At 44.7% G+C, this 24,780-nt stretch overlaps 2 protein-coding genes across 4 annotated transcripts in view; one reads left to right on the forward strand and one right to left on the reverse strand.

The window, feature by feature from the left end:
- The first annotated feature begins 504 nt into the window (after positions 1 to 504).
- Positions 505 to 9,490, forward strand: LOC309377773 (C-X-C motif chemokine 13-like). Its single transcript, XM_081925507.1, has 4 exons — positions 505 to 627; positions 6,483 to 6,621; positions 6,707 to 6,790; positions 9,209 to 9,490. Exons 1-4 carry the CDS (start codon positions 561 to 563, stop codon positions 9,216 to 9,218), a joined length of 300 nt encoding a protein of 99 aa, XP_081781633.1. The 5' UTR covers positions 505 to 560; the 3' UTR covers positions 9,219 to 9,490.
- Positions 9,491 to 12,222: 2,732 nt separating this feature from the next.
- Positions 12,223 to 24,780, reverse strand: part of CNOT6L (CCR4-NOT transcription complex subunit 6 like) — a 37,755-nt gene continuing 25,197 nt past the window's right edge. For all 3 annotated transcript variants that reach the window (XM_081925027.1, XM_081925028.1, XM_081925026.1), the window contains exons 5-12: positions 24,115 to 24,204; positions 22,596 to 22,664; positions 20,917 to 21,074; positions 20,203 to 20,357; positions 19,820 to 19,971; positions 18,369 to 18,596; positions 16,791 to 16,993; positions 12,223 to 15,779 (exon numbers count right to left, since the gene is read on the reverse strand). In XM_081925027.1, the coding sequence (XP_081781153.1) occupies positions 15,567 to 15,779; positions 16,791 to 16,993; positions 18,369 to 18,596; positions 19,820 to 19,971; positions 20,203 to 20,357; positions 20,917 to 21,074; positions 22,596 to 22,664; positions 24,115 to 24,204 (1,268 nt within the window). In that variant the 3' untranslated portion in view covers positions 12,223 to 15,566. The remainder of the gene's footprint in view (positions 15,780 to 16,790; positions 16,994 to 18,368; positions 18,597 to 19,819; positions 19,972 to 20,202; positions 20,358 to 20,916; positions 21,075 to 22,595; positions 22,665 to 24,114; positions 24,205 to 24,780) is intronic.

A 24,780-nucleotide genomic window follows, 5' to 3' on the forward strand; every position in this document is an offset into this window, starting at 1 on the left:
CAGTGCAACAAAAGCAGGACACAACCATGTCCAACCACGAACATTTGCGACATCGAACGTTACAGGATTTCGGGAGGAAGCTACCTCAGGCAGTTCCCTCATTGTGAGAAGCAAAGCTACAGGGAACCAGGCAGAGGGCCTTCTTGGTAGTGGCGCCCGCCCTGTTCCAAACCAATTGGAACCTCGCCCACCCCAAAGCTTTTGCAGGTGCAAAGGGGAACCCTTGGGATTGGCCGAGACATGGAAATCGCTGCTTGGCCAGAGAATGTGAGATCGGCAGAAATGGGGCCATAGGGAAGGGTTGTTTTGTGCTCAATTGGTAGGATGGGCTCCTGGTTTCTCTTTCCCATTTGCATCTCTTTATTTAGACTTGAGGAAGGACAAAAGCATGGGGGATTTTCAGACGCACACAAATATATTTGTTGATGTGTTGTGTGGATTCCCTCGCACCCACCTAATACTGTATCTGCAAGTTCCCTTTTCCAGGGTGGTTATAAAGAGAAGGTTCCCCTCATCCACCCACAAAGCACAATCTCTGTGAATATCAAGGTGCGGCCACAATGAAGTCGTCGATGGTGGTGTTCCTGGCCTTAGTGCTTCTTGCAAGCAACATAGTCCCTCTCTGCGGTGAGTAGCCTGGGTCTGCTTTCAACTTTGCACTGTCACTTCTCCGAATCTGAAGCTGGGCTTTGCTCGAAGCCAACCCTGGAAGGTGTTAACTAAAGATGAAAACGGTGTTCTGAGCCAGTGCAAACCGCCTTTCCAGCACTCACCTGTTTGGGACTAGAATCCACAATTGCAAGGAGAAATATTAGTGCAAGTTCAGCGTGTCTAGCTGGAGCAAAGACAATTTATTCTTTGGTTTGTTCCCCAAGGCTGCTTCCACATTATTGCTGTCCGAAGGGACTCCAAGCTGGACAAAAATAAGCCAGAGAATTTGTGGTGTGAGAAGTTAAGGGATTTCGGCAGGGAGTTGGGGGGGGGGCGTCTGCGTTAATCGGAAATGAAGCCAACATAAAAGTGACAAGGGACAGAGGATTGGAGCGATCATTCTATGATCTTATGGCAGTGGGAAAGCATCCTGTACTCTCCAAAGGGCAGTGGAAGAGCCTGGGGAAATGGGAACAGGGCAGGCTGCGGGATAGAGACCACTCTGCCCTCTAATCCCTTGCCACTACTCTTTGCCGTCTCCCGGTATCTGCCAACTGAGGCAGCTGCCTCATTCTGCCTCACCCGAGAATCCAAAAGCAACACAGTAGGCTAATAATATAATTACAATACTTTTATATCACTAATGAATTAGTTCACAATCAGATAACGTACGCTACATACAGTAGTAATATAAAAGTATTGCAATTATATTATTGGCCTACCGTGTTGCTTTTGGATTGTCAGATTGTTCTGTTACCAACAGAAGGGATCTTTTTTGTTTCACTCTGCCTCATGGCAGATCCGGCCCTTTACAGCAGGGAACAAGAGTGCAAAAACGGGAGTCATAAAACAATACACTGGTACTTCGGGTTAAGAACTTAATTCGTTCTGGAGGTCCGTTCTTAACCTGAAACTGTTCTTAACCTGAAGCACCACTTTAGCTAATGGGGTCTCCTGCTGCTGCCATGCCGCCGGAGCACGCTTTCTGTTCTCATCCTGAAGCAAAGTTCTTAACCCGCGGTAATATTTCTGGGTTAGCGGAGTCTGTAACCTGAAGCGTATGTAACCTGAGGTACCACTGTAATGTAAAAGAGTCAGTTCAGTGGTAGTGGACACAGTGTCTTGGTAGGACCTGGGATACCAGGGTTCTGATCTGCACTCGACCACAGAGTTCGTCGGGTGTCCTTGAACCCGTCACACACACACACACACACACACACACACACACACTCAGCCTAACCTGCATCACAGGGTTGTTGTGAGGCTGGAATGGAGAGTGCATCTCTTTATTTAGACTTTATTTAGCGCGTCTTCCCCGCTGTCCCCGGACCTCTTTTGAAGCAAGGAGCGGCGGGAAGAAGATCGCTTCTCCCCGTTGCCAGCCCCGCAATCTCCGGGGACAGAGGGGAAGGCGTGAACCAAGGGGCGGCAACGGGGAGAAGCGATTCTCCCCGCTGCCCCTTTCTTTGCTTTAAAACAGGTCCGGGGACAGAGGGGAAGGCGTGCGGCGCTTCCCCTCTGTCCCCGGACGGTCTCCATAGGAACGCATTGAATGATTTTCAATGCATTCCTATGGGAAACCGTGCTTCGCAAGACGAAAAACTCGCAAGAAGAAAAAACTTGCGGAACGAATTAATTTCGTCTTGCGAGGCACCACTGTACTGGTTTTTGGCTACCTCCTTTTGTGCAGCCAACTATGTTTGCAAACTTATTGCTTGCGTTGTGAACTTTATTTGATGGCTGTTTGTTTGAAATGACTTGCACCGGGGGAGGTAGCAGAGCTCAGCAGTAGAGCATATGTTTTTATGTAGAAGGTCTCCGCTTCAATCCCTGGCGTTAAAAGGGATCAAGCAGCTGGGTAAAGGATTCAGCCAGAGACCTTGGGCTTGTGTGTAGTCAGAACAGACAGTACTAAGATTAGAGATAGGGGAGAAATTTGATCCTGTTTGCATTTAAAGGCAAACCTACCTGATTAGCACTTGCTGGATTAATATGAGAACCAAAACTCAGCTTTCCTTCATAATTTGAACTTGTCTGAATCTTGCAGTGCAATTCTCCAGCTAAGCAATGTGTGCCAAAATACATGTACTGCAGATGTGCCTAAAAATGTATATTATGGATGCAAAAATTATTAGGCAAAGATGTGTATATTTGGCAGAATTGCATTGAAATGCACCATGAGAAATATGTACTAAAATGATGGTGAATTTTCGTGATGACTTTTTTACAAATTGTAAACCGATGTGGAAATGTGGAGAACTGAATTTAAGGCAGAAAAAAGGAGAAACTGAGAAAGACTGAAACTGGCAAATTCACCCATTCCTAACTGAGATAAATCCACAAATACCCTGTCCTTGCAAAACAGGCTTCGCATCTCTCGGGTCTCAAACATGTTGCATTATTGTTTGCAAAATTCATTTTTGCATATTCAGTGACTGCAAAGCTGGGTGGTGGTGGCAGCTGAATGAAAACTGTGATCACACCCATTACGTTTGCTCACAACCATCACCAACTTCAGCGGAAGGTAGAAACAGAATGTATACATGTGTCAGTGGCAAGTGTACAGGCTCTCGCCACATGACCAAACACTCCACAAATAACAGAGTATTCTACTGTACATGATGCAGAGCTGAAATACACTCAACTGTTTGCCCTGACCTTTGATTAAACGTAGAGAGGTTGGGGATGAAATTTGCAGAACCTGGAGAAACCTCTTCCTCTTGGCAGTAAATTCCTGGGTCACCAGAGTATGCCACGTATGAATAAACCCACAAATTGAGAAAGAGAAGGAAGGCAAAATCAAAGATAACTCTGTTCGCAAATGGAGCTGGGGAAGAACAAATAAATCTGAATTTGCTGTTTGGAGACATATAGAAATAGAATGGAATTTCACGTCGTTATACAGAAGACTTCACATTTTATTGTTTCATCTTAAATAAGATAGAAAAACAAGATATGAAACTTCTTTGTGTGTTTGTGTAAAGTCATTACATTTATATTTAACCGGTCAATACTTAGTTGACTGTCTTATTACTGTTGTAGTATTATTACTGGTATTATTAGAAGCATAAATAACTCATGTAACATTAACTTATGTGTATTTTCTCTTTCTTTCTTTCTTTCTTTCTTTCTTTCTTTCTTTCTTTCTTTCTTTCTTTCTTCTTTCATAATTTGTCATTCAACAATAAAAAAGAACTGCAATGCACCTAGCTGTATGTTCTTAGGGCTTATTCACATTTTTGCTTGACCCGTATTTTGATCGTATCGGGTATTGTTTAATTCCCCTGGTTCTGAGGGCTTTTCTCATTTTCCTGCAGCCGTGCCTCTCAAAAATCAGATCTTACCCGCTGAACTGAAGCTCGTTTTTTAAGCAAAACCTCTCTTGGGATTTTCTGTGCACCTGGTAAGATCTGATTCGGCAGGTAAGATCGGATTTCGCAAGGCACAGCTGCAAAACAACATAAAAGCTCTGGGACTTGGGAAAATGAATCAGTCCACAAAACAATCAAAATATGGGTCAAGTGAAAGTTTCAAAGGTTGGGGGGGCAGGTGCAATCCTTCCTCTTTCCACAGCCCCATTTGGGCGCTTCCCTCATGCAATTTCAATTACACAAGGGGGAAGAACAGGGCTGTGCTTCCTGCCGCCCGCCGCATTTGATGTGCCCTTATTGCCTGGAGTGTCTGCCTCTCTCATGCTCTGAAGTCCATAGGCTTACAGCAGGCTTCATGCTGCAAAACGTTACCCTTGCAACATGCTGGAGGCATGTGGACTGAGGCACCAAAAGGGTCAAGATGAGGCTAAGAAGCGTGACCCCATTTATGCCCTTCTAAGTGCATGAAGTGAGGGACACGGGTGGCGCTGTGGGTTTTATAGAGCCTAGGACTTGCCGATCAGAAGGTCAGCGGTTCGAATCCCTGCGATGGGGTGAGCTCCCGTTGCTCGGTCCCTGCTCCTGCCAACCTAGCAGTTTGAAAGCACACCAGTGCAAGTAGATAAATAGGTACCGCTCCGGCGGGAAGGTAAACGGTGTTTCCGTGCGCTGCTCTGGTTCGCCAGAAGTGGCTTAGTCATGCTGGCCACATAGGCTGTATGCCAGCTCCCTCGGCCAGTAAAGCGAGATGAGCGCCGCAACCCCAGAGTTGGCCATGACTGGACCCAAGAGGAAAGCCCAACAAGGACTCAATGGGTTTAGGGTACACGCTCCTGTATGAAAAGGACGGGCGTTTATCCCATTGCACAACAGGCTTATGGTACAGGCAACTCCCAAAATTATGTGGGGGTTACGCTCCACGCCTTCGCAGATGTAACTGAAGTCGCTTATACTGGGAGCATCCTGAAGAGTCCTCCTGGCTCACGAGGAGACCCTCTCTGGAGCCTGAAGAGGACATCCACATCAGGCTCTTGGGAGGGTGTCCTTGCAAGCTGGAGGCACAGCGGAGCTTTGCTGAGGCCTCCCCGACTAACAGCTGACTTGCAGGGTAGCGCAGCAGCCTCTGCTTCCCCGTGCATCAGCTGTGCAAGCTGCAGCGTCCCTCCAGCTCACATGTGAAACATCTGTAGGTCTTTTGCTCTTTTTAGGGTTCTGAGCACTGCCAGTCATTTATTCAGCTAGCCAAATATGGCTGCCCTTGCTTGCAGAACCAGCATGGAACAGGCAGGAGCTCTGCAAATTGCTTTAGGGATCGGGCTGGGACGTAAGGCAAAATGGCGCATCTCTTTCTTGCTGTTTAAGGACCTCTGTCCACCGCATACCCCCTACAACCATAATTTGCTAAGAGCATTGGCCTAAGACCAGTGGAGGCTGCTCCGTTAGTGAATAGGGCCCTCTCCCACCAACCTGTCAATTCTACTTGTCAGTGGCAGAGGAACCCTCTGGCACCCAAGGCGAGATGCCAAGGGGCGGGGCGGGGCTGGGCAAACTGCCCGGCAGCGCACACATGACATCCATATGGACTGTGCACACACAGCAGCCCATATGGATGCTCATATGGACGGCACACACGAGCGGCAGCCCGTACGGACGCTTCGCAAGCAGCACCCATACTAACTGCGCACACACGCACCCTTGGCCGCTCTACAGCTGGGGGGAGGCAGCAGGGCATCTTGTCACCCCCCCCAGAGTGGTACCCGGGGTGACCTGCCCCCTCCGCCCCCCTTTGTATGCCCCTGCCACTTGCCTGACCTCTTTCTTATAATCATGGTCCAGGGGGGTAGTAGAGTGGTGCCTCGGGTTACATACGCTTCAGGTTACAGACTCCGCTAACCTAGAAATAGTACCTCGGGTTAAGAACTTTGCTTCAAGATGAGAACAGGAATCGTGCTCCGGTGGTGCAGCGGCAGCAGGAAGCCCCATTAGCTAAAGTGATGCTTCAGGTTAAGAACAGTTTCAGGTTAAGTACGGACCTCCGGAATGAATTAAGTACTTTACCCGAGGTACCACTGTACTGCCTATCAGCCTCCTCCTTCCTTACTATCTGCTGCTCTTGTGATTTGTGAAGCTCAGCAGGGAGGATGGGGACAAAGCTAGAGATAGTTTGACTCTAGCTGCACCTAATTTTGGGTCCCTTACCTTCTGCCCTACAAGTCCACCCCTTGCTAGGACTGGGGGAATCTGTGCTCAACCCTTGCTCAGCAGTGAAGCTCACAGAGACCTGCTCTATCTGTAAGTATATCTCAGCCTAAGATACTTTGCAGGGCTGCTGGGAGGATCAATGCAGGAGGGCCTCCCATGTCACCCTAAACTCTTTGTAGTAAAGGAAGCATAAACACGGAATGAAATTAACATTATGCGTGCTAGAATCTGAGCATTTCTCATGGTGTTTTCACAAAGGTCTTGCTATGGAGGGTCACCTAGTCCACATGGGAAGTTGCAAATGCCAGAAGCACACCTTCACGGCCTTTGGCCCGAAACAGATCCAATCCATTCAAGTCATTCCCAAGGGAATACAGTGCGGGAGGACAGAAATAATGTAAGTGAAGCTAGCACACCCACATCCTACCATTTTGAAGAGGGTGAGGAAGAACGGTAATAATGACCTCATCCTTACATTTCAGATTAACCCTGAAAAGCAAATGGCAGGTCTGTGTGGCACCTACTGCCCAGTGGGTGCAGAAATTGCTGAAGAGGCTGATAAAGAGGTACGATTTTGCATATTCAGTTACAGCTGGGGCTCCCTTGGTGACTTCCCTTGGCACCTACCAAGGCCCTCAGACCCTCCATTCTTAAAAAAAAAATGTTATTGTTTGTTTGTTTAGCTGCTTGGCGGAAGGGCTTGCTTCACTTTCTGTATGAGCTTTGCTTGTTTGGGGGGAGATTGTAGGTATTCTGCTCTTTATAGAGGGAGGGTTTTGAGCAGCGCCAGTTTTCCTTCTGCAAAACAGGTGTTATATGTTGCCCGGAACAGATTTGCAGAAGTGCCCTGAAGCCTCCCAAAATATAAGGGCCTCCTGATTTAGCAGAACGCAGTTTTCTTTGATAGTCAAGAAAAAAACTCCAGCAACACGCAAATAGCAGTGGTCCTAATATTGTTCTCACCTGCATCCAGCCAATGTAGATATTATATGCTTAATCAAGCTGCTCACTGGCGCAAGAACCAGCCCTGTACCATTCACAAATCTAGCTTAGCATCATCTAGAATAGGGTTATCAGATGTCCCTGGTTCCCGGGGACAGTCCCCAGATTTGCAAATCTGTCCCCAGGAAACGCGGCAGCCTCAGCAGCCCAGAGCCAGCCTGGTAGCGCAGTTGGCTCTGGCTGGCTTCAGGAGCTGCTCGCTGCTGTGGCGCCCGCCATTTTTTTCCGCTGCAGCAGTGAGCAGCTCCTGAAGGCAGCCAGAGCCAACTGCACTACCAGACTGGCCCCTCCTGCTCATGATTCCTGAGCCTCCCCCGATCTGTCAAAACAAAGGGGGAAGGGGGAAGGAGATTGGGGAAGGCTCGGGAGCCACGGGCGTGCAGCGCACCATTGCAAAGTTTTTTTAAAAAACCTGTGCATTTGTTTCACAGGGTGCGAAAGAAGGGCTTTGCACCTTTACACAATATGCATATGTGCTTGGGCCCAGGGTCTTTTGCCTTTCCATCCCCACTACTGGCTCCCTGTTGCTACTCAGCTTAAAAAAATAAGTTGTCCCCAGATTCATTGAAAAAAATCTGGTAACCATAATCTAGAACAGACTACAATTGGTAGCTAGGGATGATGGGATTTGTAACCCCAAAAGAGCTGGAATCTCAAGTTTGGGAAACACTGATCTAGAAGAACTTGCAGCGATTCTCCAGGGTTTCAGCCCCACCTATAAGTGCCAGAGACTTAATCCAGGGATATTTGCATGTTCTACCACTGAGATGAAGCTCTTCCCTTCATCTTTCATGCAGAGGTTAAGTCTGAAATTTGCTACATGGGTAAATGCAAGCCAAGCAGCCCAAACTCTCAGTGTATAACCAGGAAAAAATAACCCTTGGGACACACATCGTCCAAGGCTCCCCGATGACCAAAAACTTCTAGAAATGGGGACCTTTCACACCTGTCCCTTAAAATATGACTGTGTATTATTGTTGAATAGTCCAAGTCACCTGAATCATAGAAAAAATCTGAAAAACCATTCCTTTATGTCCCCTGTCCCAGAGCAGAGAACACAAAATCCCTGTGTAGATGGCATGAATCGTTTAGATAATCCATGCACGGTTTTCTGCTGAAAAGCAGTAGGAGGAGGTGCCTTTCAGAGGAGCTGCAGCGAGGGATGCTTAACCCAACACCCTGCTTTTTCACAGCTTCTACACACCATTACCATGGGGTTCAAGCTCAGCACACACCTGGAATTCTGCTGGGGGAAAGCAGCTGAGGAGGGTTGCAGCAGGAACATGGTAACGGGAAAGGGTCAAGTCCCTCCTCCCTGCTCCTGCTTCTCTTCTGAAAACGGTTCCTCTCCAGGTGCTACTTTTCATTCAAGAAGCAGGTTGTAGGGTGGTGGTGTTTTTTAAAGGTTATGATTGATTTTCCTATATTTCCAGTTTAGCCTGAACACTAACAGCAAAGGGACTGTGCTATGAATGAGGAAGCTTGCAGCTCTGCCTACTATGATCTTACTTTTAAAGCCTTACACACCTTAAGGAAGTCATATGACTTCTCCCAAAAATTCCTGGAAATTGCAGCTTACCCGACAGAGCTACAATTTCAACAAACTGCGGCTCCCAAGGTGGAAGTCCTTTAAATGTATGGTATAAGTATGCAGTCCTCACTAGCTGACCTTAGGGCAAGGAATCTTTGCTCTCCATTTGCAGTGCGGGGACAAAACTAGCTTACCTTGCTGGGTTGTGTAAGGATTATAAAGTAGCTTAATCTGAACACTCAGAGGTATTATTTTTACTTTTTTGGGGGGGGTGAAGGGTGCCCAAATCCCTCTACAACAACAAACAGCCAGGACACTACACTTGTTCCTTATCGCTTCTGATGGGGGCCACTTATGAATGTGCTATCTTTACCCCAAAGAACATGTGTGACCGTTGTGGCTTAAGTAATGAAATTTAACCAGTTTCTCTTTTACTAATTTCAACATATAGCAACCAGTGACCACAAATGGGAGTCTTCCTGAAGGTGGAAAAATGCACAAGGAGCCCGAAGAAACAGTGATGCAGTGCTGCCCTGTTGTCATGCTTTCTATCTTGTAATTATATATATATATATATATTCAAAACCACACTTTAAACCACTGTGCCCTTCTGAGATGGTTGAACGGTGGACATCAGTGACTGCTTTGGCTCATTTGGAATAAAGCACCGAGAATGCAAATTAGCACAAAGAAAGACAAATGCTTCTAGCAGCCATTAAACAATTATACTGAATGGCTACTGTGCAATTTCTACATTATCAGCGGAGATGTTACTCAAAATGTGCCAAATAGCTCGGATAATTGGGCGATGTTACATTACAAAAGGAAGAAGAGCTCCTTTTCTAGTTAAGGAAGCTTCCATTTCTCATGAGTCTAGACCGGGGTTTCCTGAACTTGGGTCTCCAGCTGCTTTGGCACTACAATTGCCATCATCCCAGACCACTGGTCCTGCTATCTAGGGATGATGGGAGTTGTAGTCCTAAAGCAGCTGGAGACCCAAGTTTGGGAACCAGCCCTGTGTCTAGCACAAATTCCAAATCTGAGCCCCAAGTCCTGCTCACACCCAGGCACTGTTGTCTTCTTTGCAGGGCTGTTTCCAAACTCTTGCCCTAATAGGAACATAAGATCCTGCTGGATCAGGCCAAAGGCCCATCTAGTCCAGCATCTAATTCTTGCAGTGGCTGACCACTGAGACCATGAGAAGTCCAAAAGCAGGGCATGAATGCAACACCACCCTCTCCCTCCCTGACATTCAGACACAACCGAGCCCCAACAGGCAGAACATAGCAATTATGGCTAGTAGTCATTGATAGCCTTATTCTTATTCCATTGACAGTCCTCCATTCATGTTATCCTCTTCTGAAGCCGTATCTGTGCCAGTGGTCCTTGCTATGTGTGTTGGGAATGAATTCCTATCTGCTAATACAAGTGTCAATGGTATTGTAAGAACACAACGTTTTGGTGCAGAAGTTCTGCATTCGGTTTCAAAGAGGTGCCATCCAGCTATACCTGGAAAGCTCTGAACCAAATGCAATAAAACTCTAGTGTGGTGTAGCTGAAATATATTCACAAGAAGGACCAATAAAGGACATGATGCCTGATAGCCATTCAGGCTTATTTTCAATTAATTTGTCCAGTCCCATTTTACCAAAGCAAGAACTCAGAAGCTTGCAGGCATGCATGCAGATGCGTTCCAAGTTTGTTCCCCCCCCCCTTAAGTGTTAAGATGTATTCAGAGTCAAATACATAATACTAATGCATTAAAGATGCACACCAAGGCAGCCTAAGCAACATGCAAACCCTCCCTGCTTCGTCTCTGACCAGTGGTAATCCATAGTTTGCATCATGAACACAGATCTCTCAGGTTCAGCGAGGTGTATGGCTAGTTCTACCTAAAAATGTAATGTTGAACAGGGTGTGGATCTAAGTAGTACTGGGGATTTCTGACAGAATGAATTTCTTCTTCTCACACAATATGCTTATTGATAAAGAGGAATTAAATTCTTTGTTGATGATCCTGTTTGTAGATAAGGAAAAAAACCTTCCAAGTCTGTTGACGGGAAAGTGGATTACAATACTAGCCTTCTCCCTATGCCTTGTTTAATCAGAATGGAAAACAGAGAAGTAAGCCATTTTTACCTCAAAAAGTCAGCAATAGGCAATGAGCAATACCTTTTCCCAGAGCCATTAATGGACCATCCCAGAAGCTGCCTACCTGCCTACAATCCACACTAGTAGAACTTCAGGGAGGTGGGTGGGTTAGTTTTTTCAGAGTTCTGCCTGTTAATAAATCAATGATCAACTTTTCTTCTGAAAACATACTGTGTGCCAACACTTAACGGTATAAAGGCATCTCTCCACTTACACAGGGGCTACTTCCTGGGTACCGTGAAATTGTGTATAGTGGGGAACACCATCTGAAAAGCCAAAACTCCCCCGCAATCGCTCCCTCCAAACCGCCTTTCTCAAACGCCAACCCTCCACAGGACTCTTAAGGGCTGTACAATGGCTTTTGGGTTGCTAGCCATTTCCCCCCTCTTTTTGCAGTTTTCCCTGTTCTTTTTTTTGCCTTTCTGCGGTTTAAACTGATTTATTTAATTCCCGGCACCACGCAGATGTGTGTCAATGGGGAGACGCCTGTATACATTTTATTAGTTCCCAGCAATGCCTTAGGACATATGGAGGTGTTGCTGTGTGTGACGAGTGGGACTTCCAACACTTGGGGTTTTTACACACATAACCATTGCGATTTGCTCAGCTGCAACGTCCTTTCCAGGTTCCACCCTAACATAGGGTCGCAGTAGCCCTTTAAGGGGCTTCTGTGGAGGAAACACTGTAACATGAACCAGCTTCTACATCTCAGCATACTGACAGCAGTGTTTATGATTACCTGAGTATGTGCAATGCAATATTTCCTTTTGAAAACAGGGAAAAAAATGCTTATTCTCATTAAGACTAGGTGGACATGCCCAGTGCATCCAGCTGTCCCCATAGAAACAGCCCTGATTTAATGAACTTGTCTCTTCACATGGGAAGAAAAGAAAGAAAGAGGTTCTGTCTTGCTAGTGTCCTCAGCCACAACATACCCAGCCCTACTTTGCACCGTCTTTGAGTGTTCCTGCCTGATTGGAACGCCTCTTGCAATCAAACGCTGTTGATTTCTCTTGCTTCCCTGCATGGGGTGTGTGTGTGTGTGTGTGTGTAGCAACTAGTCGACTGTACAAACCTAAGATTACATTCACTGTTCCACCTACTTTTTGCCTCTGGATCCACCCAGCATTGGTATGTGGCCCCAGAAGAAAATTCAGCCCTTGTTCTGAACAAATATTTCCAGTCCCTGCTTTTAAGCCAACACTTTGGTATGTGGAAAACTTTAAGGCACAAAGTCCTTCCAGCAACGGAAACCTCCTCCTGGTGCTTCTATGGCCAACAAAACAACAACTGCTTAAAGAAGAGAATTGTGCAACATATCAAACAGGTGGTGTTTTTTTTTTTTAAAGACGGAGACAAAAACCAAGAGAGTTACACAGGTTAAGATACAAGTCAACTTTGAAGCAGAGGAAAGCCATCTCAACCCCCCGACTGCATCGGCTAATTACAACTAAACAAAAAGAGGAACTTAAACTGTTTGCAATGTTTCCCAATATTTTTATTTTATTCCCCACCCCCAACCTCCCAACAGCATTACAAAAGATTGGTGGGTTTTTATTATTAATAATAATAATTATTATTTAATAAACCGGCTCCTCTGCAGTTCATATACAATCACAGGTGATTTTTTTTTTTTAAACTCCATTTTATACAAACATCTCAAAAAAAATAGTTGGGAGTGAAGTATGGTAGGAAATATTGCTCACATTGCTAGTTAACATGCACATATGAAAAGGAGGAAAATTGTTAGTGCATACCTCCCAAGTGAAGATACAGCAGATGACTTGGAACACATTCCAGGAGGGAAGCCTTTTGCGCAAGCCCCACTGAAATGAACAGGGAGTTGGGCAGCTCTTGCACATTTCAGTGGGGCTGGAGCAGGAGGACTTCCCAGCGGATTGGGTCCTTACAAAAATAAAAATAAAAAGAACCGAAAAGGCTAATGTCCACCAAATTAAGTTTTTCATGCTATTCTACTTTCCAGTACTATATTTTATTTGAGTTATCAATTCATATATACACGGCCGTGTAAGTAACACTTTTGAGGTATATAAGAAGAGATACCTGCACCAATATTGGGGAGGGGGAAATGTTCTCTCTGAAAAGGAGATAACTTTGTCGTGCTTTATAAGCTGTTCTACACATTGGATGGAGCTACATGTTGTAAGAAACACAGGACGGCTGTCAAAAACGAGGGAAAAAAAGGAGAAGCTCAGTGTCAAATCCCTTCCAAATCCATTACAATCTACCTTCTTTGCTGCTCTCATGACGTTTGATGTTTCCCCATTCCCACTGGAGGGAGGGAACCAAAGATGTGATGTGAAAGGTTGGCAAGCACACAGAGGGAAAATTCGACCCAAGGCTGCCCTTTGGAGCAGCCGCCGCCCTGCATTTGTTGCCTAATGTAGTTCCATCCTGAAAGTTTCACATAAATACAACCAGTTCCAATCGCTGAGGAACTGCTGGCTGTAGGCACTTCCGAGAGCAAATTGCGGTCGTCACCAAAGCAACTCCTTCCTCTACACCCCATAGTCATGCACAAAAATGAGGCAGCATTTCCTTCTTTAGCCCGATTCCAAATTTTCCTTTGCCATTCTATACATAGCTAGCAAAGTGAGTGTGGGTAGGTGGGAAGAAATTAACTTAAGGTATATGTTTTGTGCAACAAACCGATTCAGCTGTTTCGCTTTTGTTTTTTAATTCTTCCTTTTTAAGCGTATGAATGAGACAGATATAAGCTCTTTAAAAATTTTCATTCACATAATGGAAAAAAATTCTCATTTATTAAAAATATCACATTTTGAGACTAGAAACAGTAAAGTGCATGAAAAGTTTAAAATATAAGCTCAAGGAATCGTATATAGCAGCAAAGAAGCAGAATACAGAAAAACTTAAAGGATCACAGACACAACCTTTCCTTGTCGACTGGACTTTTTGCTTTTTGAAATGCAGAGTCAGGCTCCATCTGCTCAAGAGGCTTTGCTGAAGCAACGTCCGTTCATTCTCACAGGCTGCATGCATGAAACCTTGCACAAGCTCCACCGAAATGAACAGAGGCTGCTTGACAGCTCCTCTGAGCAAACTGCAGCCACGGCTTTCTGAAGAGATGGCATGTATGGTTTTTCTGCTCTTTCAAGGCAAAAAGCTTTTTATTATTATTATTAATGGCCACCAGGAAGAATGTGGGGGAAGGAAAGCAGAAGAAAAGATTCCAAATACATCTTAAAGGGAGCAATTAACTGTTGGGAATGAACCAAGCAGCTTAAAAAAAAACCTTGATAGAAAACAAAAGCAGTTAAAAGCATGGGATGACTATTTGGCGACTAGGTCAGGAAGAAGATGAATCTGAGGACTGATGATGGCCAACCTTCACGTGGGAAAAGGGCACCCAGGAAAGCCAGCTCTCACGCACAGAGGAGGCAGCTGCAAGATGGATTTCGGAGGCATTTCCTCATCTGCTCTTTTCAGCTGAATAATCCTAAAGGTTTTCTGGGGGAAGGGGAGGACGATGGAAAAGGTACAACAAAAAAGGGACCAGTGGATTGGGTTGAAACGCATTTTCACTTTGTGAAAATCAAACCCAAGAATCCCAGCCACAGATTTTTAATGGAGGACCCCGCACCTGCCTCCTGGAAACTGCTGACAATCCCAAATTCTCCTCCAGTTGATGCAGTGTCTGTTCCCCAAAGCGGTCTGTTGAATTGCCAGTGTTACTCTGCTGGTTACTGTCAAACCGATCCCATCCATTATGCTGGCATCCTTCATAATTTTTTGCAAGGGAGATGGTTCTCTTTTGGTAAGAATCCACAGCTATAAGCCAGTAGTTGGGCCTTATGATGGCACCTGGAGCTTCCCCATTGTCAGCTAGGCTTGTTCCTTCTATAGCAATACACAGAGCTCACTAGAGTCAGAGCCCAATTTGTTTTCATGGGCTTGGACAGGATGCGAACTCCTACTGATCAGAAATGAAGATTACAACAAACAAGTGGACCCTGGTATATGCAATTAGATGCTCCCAGGCAAATTCTCCACTGGAACAGCACAAAAACAGCAGGAACTCTTGCACCACCTTTGGCTTTCTAAATTAACTTAACATTTCAGTAGAGATAAGAGAGCAGTCTGTGCTGCAAATAATTTACAACGGCAAGTGCTATCTCCAGTTACCAAACCTTTCCCAACAGGACCGAAACATCAAATAGACCTACTCTATTTCAGGATGCTGTTTAAAATAAAATATGAGAGTGGGCTGGGGGAAGAGAGGTATGGCTCATTTTGCTAAGATGTGACAGAAAGCATTCGCAAACCCCGCTGTCTGACGTCGTTTTACAAAGGCAGCGTCCCAATGAAACAAACAAGAGCCTGCCAGCTTAAAATGTGTGGGTTTTATATATTTATATATATGCATACCTTAAAAGCAAAAACCTGGAAAAAGGGAACAAACAAAAACTTTGGTTCCAGCCCTAGTGCCAAATGGTACCAATATGCACCGGGGGGGAAAAAGTGCAAAATTGTATCATCAACACATATAATGAGAGGAGCTTGAAGCAGCAGCTTTTAAAAGGTCGGCCATACTTCACTCCTACATACTTTGATTTACAACTGTACAGGTCCATAAACAAACAAACGGGTCCCAGCCCTCAAAAGGGGCAGGGGCCCCACTACCGCCTGCTGGCCAAGTGGATGCCATTAACAGGAGGCAGGAACAGAGGATGGAGCTCCAGCTGCGTCAACAGTGAGAAGTGGTCTGAAGGGATGTGAGGGTGGGGGCACCCGGTGATGTTGTTCTCAACCAGCCACTGAGGGTCCAAAGGCCCCAGGACACCAAGCACGTTCATGTGAGTGTTGGAATAAAAAATGTAGTCAATCACACCCTGCAGAAGGGAGGGAGGAAAAGTCAGTTCAGAACAGGATCCTATGAACAAATCAAGCCACCAAGAACCTCCTATGCTGCCTGCTTTTGTTCCAGTGCAATCCCTGCACCACCTGTTGCACTGCTAGGTAGTAAGAGATTTTGGGAGCATCTCAACTGAAGCCCAGGGAGAAATGCAAGGTTGCTTGGGAGCTGGTTGGGGGGGGGGGGGACGGGACCTGGAACTTGCTGCAGCTCCACCAATCCTATAAACGGCAAAGGTGGTTGCAACATGTTAATAAAAGCAGGAGGAGATGCTTAAAAGAAAACATGCATTGGGCACACCCTTGGAAGATGCAGCCAGGACTGGGCTCCCCATTTCAAAGTGTTGGTGCTGACCTTTAAAGCCCTAAATGGCCTCGGTCCAGTATACCTGAAGGAGCGTCTCGACCTCCATCGTTCTGCCTGGACACTGAGGTCCAGCGCCGAGGGCCTTCTGGGGGTTCCCTCGCTGCGAGAAGCCAAGTTACAGGGAACCAGGCAGAGGGCCTTCTCGGTAGTGGCGCCCTCCCTGTGGAACGCCCTCCCACCAGATGTCAAAGAGAAAAATAACTACCAAACTTTTAGAAGACATCTGAAGGCAGCCCTGTTTAGGGAAGCTTTTAATGTTTAATAGGTTATTGTATTTTAGTGTTTTGCTGGAAGCCGCCCAGATTATTATTATTATTGCCAGTCAATGCTAAAAGGCACCAGGAGAATCGGAGCCAGGGATCAGAACCTAAATCTTGCTTCTACTTCTTCATACAGAAATGGCATGAAGCAGGGTGATCCTGCAACGACCACAGGGATCGTGGCAGGCAGATTGCAGCAGTGGCCATTCATCTGTGCACTTCAACACATTTGCAACTGAATCACGGTCTAAGCTGCAACTACCCATAGGTTTAAATGTGTTTGGTTTGAATCACAGTAAATATCTGTCGTTCCAGTACCCAGCTGATATATTCCTAGTTGCTTCTGCCACAGCTCTACTTACTTTGAAATCAAAGGTGTAATTGGTATAAGGCATCAAGTTGTTTTCGTAAGCGCTCTTCAGCTGAAAGCCGTGAGTGATTCTTCCTTCAGGAGCCCCGTTCTTCCCATTGCCACTGAAGTTCATGAGACACTCATTGTAACGCAGCTCCTTGAAATCTTTATGGTTGTCAGCTACTATTCCATTGCTTAAGTATTCCACGACACCTGTTTGCAAAACAAAACAGTCAATCTGTTGCTGCCGGATGCTAATGCTGAATTGTGCCACCTGTTTTCCTGTAGCTTAACATGAACCCAGTTCTGGAGCTCTATGCACACCATCAGCAGCCAGGGAATTATTAACGCTGCAAATGTTTTCATGACCAGGAGGGAAGAATTATCACCCAAGTAGCTATATAACCACCTGCTTAAAATAAGAAATAAGCTATTTAGCAGTTAGAGAAATACCACCAGTAGTTGATTAAGGCTGACAGCATTTGAAATTAGAAAGGAAGTGATTATTTATGTACTAAATGTGATGGTGGTTCTTGCAATTGATCATTCATCTGGTTATAAATAGCAGTTTCCCTGGGCAAACAATACTGGTTCAACAGAGGGTTTGCACTTGTTCACCTTATCAACCCCCAAATCTACCCTATTACCTCATCTCCTCATTTTAGAATGCAAGACAACAATTCAGCAATTCACATTAAAATTTCCCCTTGAAACACAAGACATTGAAAAAGATCATTTTCCACTAGGTGTAATGTTGGTGGAAAGTTGATACAAGATAGTATTAACTTTCAATACTATGTCCCTCCCCCCACAGCATACAAATCAATATGGTTAATCTGATCCAGTAACATTCCCCTCACAACACACAAACAAGACACACTTTCAGCCCACCGACTGCAACCAGCCATGCCCTGGGCCCTCTGGTCTCTTGTACCACCAACAAAAATAAAATACATGTTTTAAGTGATGCTAACACAAAAGCTTTAAAGGTAAAGCATTAGGTCGTCGTGGCTGACTTTGGGGTTGCGGCGCTCATCTTGCTTTATTGGCCGAGGGAGCCGGCGTACAGCTTCCGGGTCATGTGGCCAGCATGACTAAGACGCTTCTGGTGAACCAGAGCAGCGCATGGAAACGCCGTTTACCTTCCCGCCGGAGTGCTATTTATCTACTTGCACTTTAACGTGCTTTCGAACTGCTAGGTTGGCAGGAGCAGGGACTGAGCAACGGGAGCTCACCCTGTTGTGGGGATTCGAACCGCCAACCTTCTGATTGGCAAGTCCTAGGCTCTGTGGTTTAACCCACAGCGCCACCCACGTCCCACACAAAAGCTTTACTCATACACTATATAAAAGAATGGAATTTTACTGTCTCCCCTTTTCCTGCCCTCTTTCCCTCCTCAATTCCATATTGCCTGTAACAGTAATGTCTCCCTGAATGTGACCAACTTGTTTGAAAGATTCTATGACTTGAAAACGGAGACTTTGTATGTACTACTGTTACCCAATAAAACCTTTTAATAAATGCATTTTTTATAAAAAAAGGTAAGTCTTAACTTTGAAGTAAAAGCAAAACCGCTATTTCTAAATACCTGAATCCGGCAGTGAGTTGAGATCTGCACACAGCACCAGAGGGATGGAATTCTTATCTGTTATTGGGCTTCCAGGCCGGCTAGAGGCTTTCTCAAGGATACTTTTCAGTTCCGAGACAAACATCATTGTCTGGACAAGTTTTACATCTGAATATTCAGGGTCCCAATGCATGTGGGCGTTTGCTATAATAAGCAGCTGGTTGTCCACGGTATGTAGAGGCTTCATACCTAAAGGCAATGAATTCTAAGTTAATTCAACTCCTTCCATGATACAGAAACAAACAGAAAAGCATTTAATTACATGCAAAGGAAATGTTCTTCACTGTGCAGATACTGCTGGACTCATGGCCTGGGAGGGTTTATGTGAACAACAGAGCACCTCCCCATGGCCAGAGTATCTGTATTTGTCTCAATTCCCGTGACAGTGGTGGCCTGGTAGAAATTATGATAGAATTTAAGGCAGTTGAGGGTACACTGTGCACATGGTTGTGCCAATTCAGACCAAATAGTACTGTGACTTTGATCTCAGTCAGGCGCATACCTAGTGGCATCCATGCAGCGTTCCAGAGAGAATTGTGTTAGGAAAAACAAAATGCTATGAAAAAAGAGGTTGGACTGAAGAAAGAAGGAACGCATTCTTCCTAAGTGAGTGACCGCTCTAGCATGAGCTATGTGCTTTGGAGTGGCAAAGGCCACACCTGCATGGACAAACTCACACATTGCATGCAGGAAATACAGACAGCCCCCCCCCCTGCAAAAAAACACTTATGCATGATGTCAGCAAATAATTAAATAATTCAAATCAAATCCGGAAATGGCGAGAGAGCTGGAGAGTCCTTGTGGCTTGCAAGGAGACCCTCCCCAGAGTTTCTATAGCAAATCTGGGAAGGAGCCCTGAAGAGACCAGAGACACAGCAAGGCTTTGTTTATGCTGCTCCACCTCCCTGCCTAACAGCTGATGTGTGAAGTGGAGTAGCGCAGCAGCAGTATGGATAGAAGAGAGAGTTGGCCGAGAGGGTGTTTAAGTGGTGCTGAGAAGGTGCTCCCCACTTTACGCGATTTCACTTACGCGTGCAGGGGGCCGGAACATAGCCCTTGCGCAAGTGGGAGGCCGCCTGTACCAGGTTCAAACTCTAACATATCCTGTAGAACGGATAACTGATGGGAAGGACCCCTGACGGAGCACTATCACAAGTCTTAGCAGCCAGAACAACACGGGATAGACCAATGGTCATACTCAATTTAAGACAGCATTTTTGTTCCTAGGGATGAATGGATCTGTTTCAGAAGTTGCTTCAGCAATGCAGTCCACTGAGCTGGTACTGTTCTGTCTCCACTTAATTTGTACTATAAAGTGGCATTATTTCTATACAGGAAAGTTTCACTTGTTTAAAAACTAGTACGCCTTATGAAGCCTCTCCCTGTTTGTGTTGGAAATGCCTGACACCCACCTGTCCCAAACAGTTCCTTATGCACCTCTAACACGACAGCAACGCCAATGTTGTCCTTTGTCATCACTCGATTCAACATAGCTTCTGATCCTTCGGAGTTTGCCATTGCCACTTGGTTGAATTCTACTGTGTGCTTCTGCACCAATGTGAACCTGAAACATACCCAAGAACTCAGTCAACAGATATAAAAACGTACAAAAGTAAAGGGGGGGGGGAAGACTACTAGAAAGCCAGGATATAAAACTTCTCCCTCTCATTTTTTAAATACAAAGGTCAATTTCATGTCCACATTAAAGCAACAACAGACGCTGCTTTGCAAACTATCAGAGACATCTGAGGTACAGGCATAAAACAACAAAGTCAAATCAGCAAAAGTCTCTTACTTTTCCGTTTTGAAGAATACTGCACAACCATCCACATGCTTTCGCTCCTGCTCAGACATGATTTTGGCACGTGACTTTGGAGAAAAAAATCCATCATATCCACGCTCTTTTAATGCTGGCAGAAAGAGGGTGAAGTATTGCTCAGTTTCTACTTCCTGAAAAGGAACATCACACCGTGGGTAAGTGTGTCTGGCTGTTAACCAGAAGGCTGGTGGTTTGAATCCATACAGGGAAGGCTATGGGCAGGATTCTTGCATTGTAGGGGATTGGACTAAATGTCCATTGGGTCCCTTCCAACTCTGGGATTCTATGATTGTTAACATTGCAGAAAAATGTGCTGAGAAATGTAGGCTGCCTCATTTTTGCCTGTTTCAGGGAGGGTTACATTGGCATGGGAAGGACTGAGCAGTCACATCCACAAGCCATCATAAGCCACGGTTGCCAAGTTATTATGCTTTATTCAAAATGAACAATGGACAAAGGGCCCTGCAAAAAGTATTTGGCCAATGGTGATCTTTGGCTATTTTCACATCTTAACATGTTTTTAACATACTTTAAAAAAAAAATTAAAGCTGTAAGGCTACAAAAGAAAACATGAAGAAGTACTTGGAAGAGATGCCCTTGACTTTCTATCAACATTTTAAGAAGAGAATAAGGGAACCCTATTCCTACTATTTCCTGATGAAAATCAAAGGGCTATATTGTTAACATTACCTGAAGACTAATGATATCTGCATCCCAGTTCACAATTTCTTCCATGATTCCCTTTTTCCTGTATTCCCAATTTAATGCCCATGATGGGCAGTAGCCATAGAGCTGTCGGGTGGCGTATTTATCACACAACACATTATAACACATGACTGTAAAAGAAGCTGGAAGGAGAGAAAGTAAATATTTGGTGATGAGAACGTTGAGGTACCACACACTTTTCACAGAAGTTATCACCCCTTAGAACAAGGCGTTTCAGTGGAATTAAGTAGGTATCTCTGACTTAAAGGCCAGTTTTGCAAAAGCTTTCAGAATTCCTCTAATTTTTACATTGCAATTCTTTTATTTGTATTTTCAATGTTGTATTTTATTTTTGTGAGCCACCCAGAGAACTAAGTTGTTGTGTGGCCGACATAAAGACGGTAATTAGATCATAAGATTAAGGAAAAGAAACTTCTTTCAGATGCCAAGTACTAGTTTAAGAAGCTAGAGTTCATTAACCTCTATTTTAACTACATGGCTAACTGCTTTGCATAGGTGGAACTATCTGCATAAATAAACTTATACAGTACATTGCAAAGATGATCTAGCATGCTTTTCAGGTTTACATATTTTTGCACATTACTTCAGCCAGAACAGATAACATAAAAGGCTATTAGGTTTTTCTTAAATGAGATAAAGCTGCAGCTCGTTGTAAATTAAATTATTCAAGTAGCTAAGAACCTCAGGTGAAAACTTAGATTCAACAGACAGATTCATACATTATGAATTGGCCCTTTCACCTTTAATGGCTCATATGAGCAGTACAACACCAGAGGATGACCATACTGATATTTCTGTTAAAAGGACTTTTCACTTTCTCAGCACTCCTCACAAAGTAGCCACACATTCTTCCAAGTGAACCCTGCTCTGATATTTCACTGATCACATGTGCAGAGCAAGTTTGAACAGATTTGTAGCACACAAACTGGTCCTCTCTCTACAAGCGGAAGCAGTTATTGCTCAGTTACACTGACAGTAACTTCAGCAGCAGCCCATTTGCCAATCTCTTAATAGTGATCACATGCTCCTGGCCCATAGCTTCTCCACTGAGATTAAGGCTTATATTGGTACTAGCCCTATCCACAGCAAATTCTAATGAGGCCTCCTGAAGCAGGATCTGGTAACCAGCTGGTTAGCTCAAGGGGGAAGGAGCACATCTTCCTCATTCTCTAACTGGATAACGAGATTGCAAGCCTCAATTCTGCATGTGGCCTTATGAGGCCATGGAGAAAAATGTCCCAATGACCCTTTCTGGGAGCAGATTTTGAGTAGTTAAAAAAGGACTGATAAATATGTGGATTTGTATCATGTTACTGGCCATCTGATACTACTGCAGACAGTTCAACTTTGGCTTCAGCTACTGCAGCAGCACAAAACAGGGGTCTTTCTGGGGTTCCAGTAACTTTGAGCTCTCCTTGCCTACTGCTGCCTTCAGACCCTCAAGGAACTTCCCGTTTCTGTCCCAGGCAGCTGCTTGGTTACACAAATAAAGCAGGCGGAGAACTCTCTTTTGTGGGCTGTGAGGTTCCTTCAATCATCATCAAGGATGAATAAAACTTGACAAATGAGGAGTGCAGCTGTACAAAAAGATAACTCCTTGCTTATCTTTAATTTACAGGAAGAAGAGAAAGTCACATAATTACCGGAGGGCAGAATTTGGTCTCGCTCTTTCAAAGTAATCCATGGCCTTGGAGGCAGCTGCTCCGGATGAACTGAAATATTGAGAAAGTAAACATTAATGATAGAAAGCCCAGTATCCCTCAAGAACTTGCAATAGTCACACTCCATATTGTAGGACAGAAGTTCAGAAAAGAAAGCATTTAACTGCAAGCTGAAAGTGGGATATGGGTAGAGAAAATGTTTAGATGGTGCAGGTTTCTCGTACTTTTAGATATAGGTGGGCTCTGAACAGCACTGCTTTGTCTTTTAAGTAGCCTTTAGTTTCCATTTCACTTTTATCCTCACAGATATTTCCAATGGTAGTACCAATTTTATTTGGGAACAATTATGTCTGATTTCATTCACCTTCTCTCTCACTCTCACTCAAACATGCACACAGGAACCTAAAGGAACAGTCACATTTTGGTGTGATCACTTTGTTGGATCAACTAAAGCCTGTGTAACATATACCCTAGTGGCAGAGTTGCCACCCAAAACTGCTTCAAAAGTGCTGGGGGGAAATGTATGAATAGTTTATTATTTTGCCCATAAGGTTGAACGATCACAAAGCATTATCTGCAACTGCAAAAGAGGTTCAACAGGCATGCAACATTCCATGTGATGGGAATAAGTTACAGGGTAAACAATTCATAGCACCAGCCTGCTGAGCCCTTATATATTGAAGGGTTTTTCCAGTGACAATCATCCCATGCAGGCTTAATTAAAAGATAGAGCATGGTTTCCACTTGGCTCTTCAATCCAGAACAACTGAGATTAGCTGAAGCCAGATCCAGAAAGCTGTTTTGAGTATGGAAGACCTGGTGTACACACATAAGTTTCCCAGCTACAAATGGTCTCTTTTAAAAAGGAATTATCAATATATACAGGCCAGTTCCTCCACTGAATGAATGGAAACCCTCACCAAGTAAGAGATGAATCCCTGATCTGGGAATAGCTACTATGTGGACCTTTGAACTCAAGACTCTTGATGAGCTGGCACTCAACATCATTGGGCAGGTGGTTAGGTATAAAGTCAGATAGAGCCAGCTCCCAATATTACATCCCCCTGCAGTGTAACCAAGAAACAAGACCCAAGACAGAGCTATACAGGCGGGAGTAGGATCAGGGTTAGTTTTTGATTTTGAATGGTTGATTTTGAATGGTTGGGATCAATGGGGGAAGGGAACAGGGGTTTAGCTTCTATCCTAATGTTATCAAGTGCATGCCTTTACTTTATCCCACATAACCAAATGCCCACCGTGTTTTGTTACAGTAAAGTATACTGCATTTGTGGCAATTTTGTCATAATAGGCAAAGGCAATTCTCCCAATTAGCATTGTGTAGTGTACTGAAAGGGACACACTATGTTGGGAATGCATAGCACACCCCCTGCACCCATCTAAGAGTGCCTGCAATATGAAAACTCCCCCTCTAACACAAATGCCACCTGTCATTTAAGACGAGCCTTTCACTGCTATCAAAGTGAAGGCAAACACTTCTTACCCGCTAGATTGTCAAGCATGTAGTTCAGTAACTTCCGTGTTCCATCTGAGTCCTGGTACAGGCTGAGAATATCTTGTGATAAAGGATTGCCTGGAATAAAAGTGAGACATTTAACATCAGTTAGAGCCCAACTTCTCATTCTGTCAGAGGGGAGGACGGTAGATTTGAAAGGGGTATCCTAAAGCAGTATTTGAATTCCAGAGGAATAAAAGAGTGGTCAGAGCGTCAGGCTTCAAGTTACAAGAAAGGAGATTCCGATTAAACATTAGGAAGAGCCTTCTGACAGTAAAAGCTGTTTGAAAGTGGAACAGGCTCCCTTGGGAGGTGGGGACTCTCCTTCAGTGGAGATTTTTAAACAGAGTTTGGATGGCCATCTGCTATGGATGTTTTAGTTGAGATTCCTGTACTGCAGAGGTTGGACTAGATGACCCTTGGGGGTCCCTTCAAATTCTACAAGTCTATGATTCTATGATTCCAAGGGCTTTGTCTGGTCTGGATACAGCAGGAAGACAGCAAGACAAAGGGCACAGCAAAAACCCAAAATGACAATTCAGGACATCTCCTAAAGCTTTTCATGAACAGATAACAAACAAAATAGTAGGCTAAGAAACCCATTACCTACACTTTGCACAAGGTTTTGTCCTTCAGCCCTACAGGTTTCTTTGG

Source organism: Podarcis melisellensis (genome assembly GCF_964234715.1).
Source record: "Podarcis melisellensis genome assembly, chromosome: 9".
Taxonomy (NCBI): Eukaryota; Metazoa; Chordata; class Lepidosauria; order Squamata; family Lacertidae; genus Podarcis; species Podarcis melisellensis.

Coding starts and splice junctions, on each gene's coding strand:
- LOC309377773 (XM_081925507.1), top strand. CDS start 561: ATGAAGTCGTCGATGGTGGTGTTCCTGGCCTTAGTGCTTCTTGCAAGC. Junction 628..6,482: donor CAACATAGTCCCTCTCTGCG/GTGAGTAGCCTG, acceptor GTTTTCACAAAG/GTCTTGCTATGGAGGGTCAC. Junction 6,622..6,706: donor TGCGGGAGGACAGAAATAAT/GTAAGTGAAGCT, acceptor CTTACATTTCAG/ATTAACCCTGAAAAGCAAAT.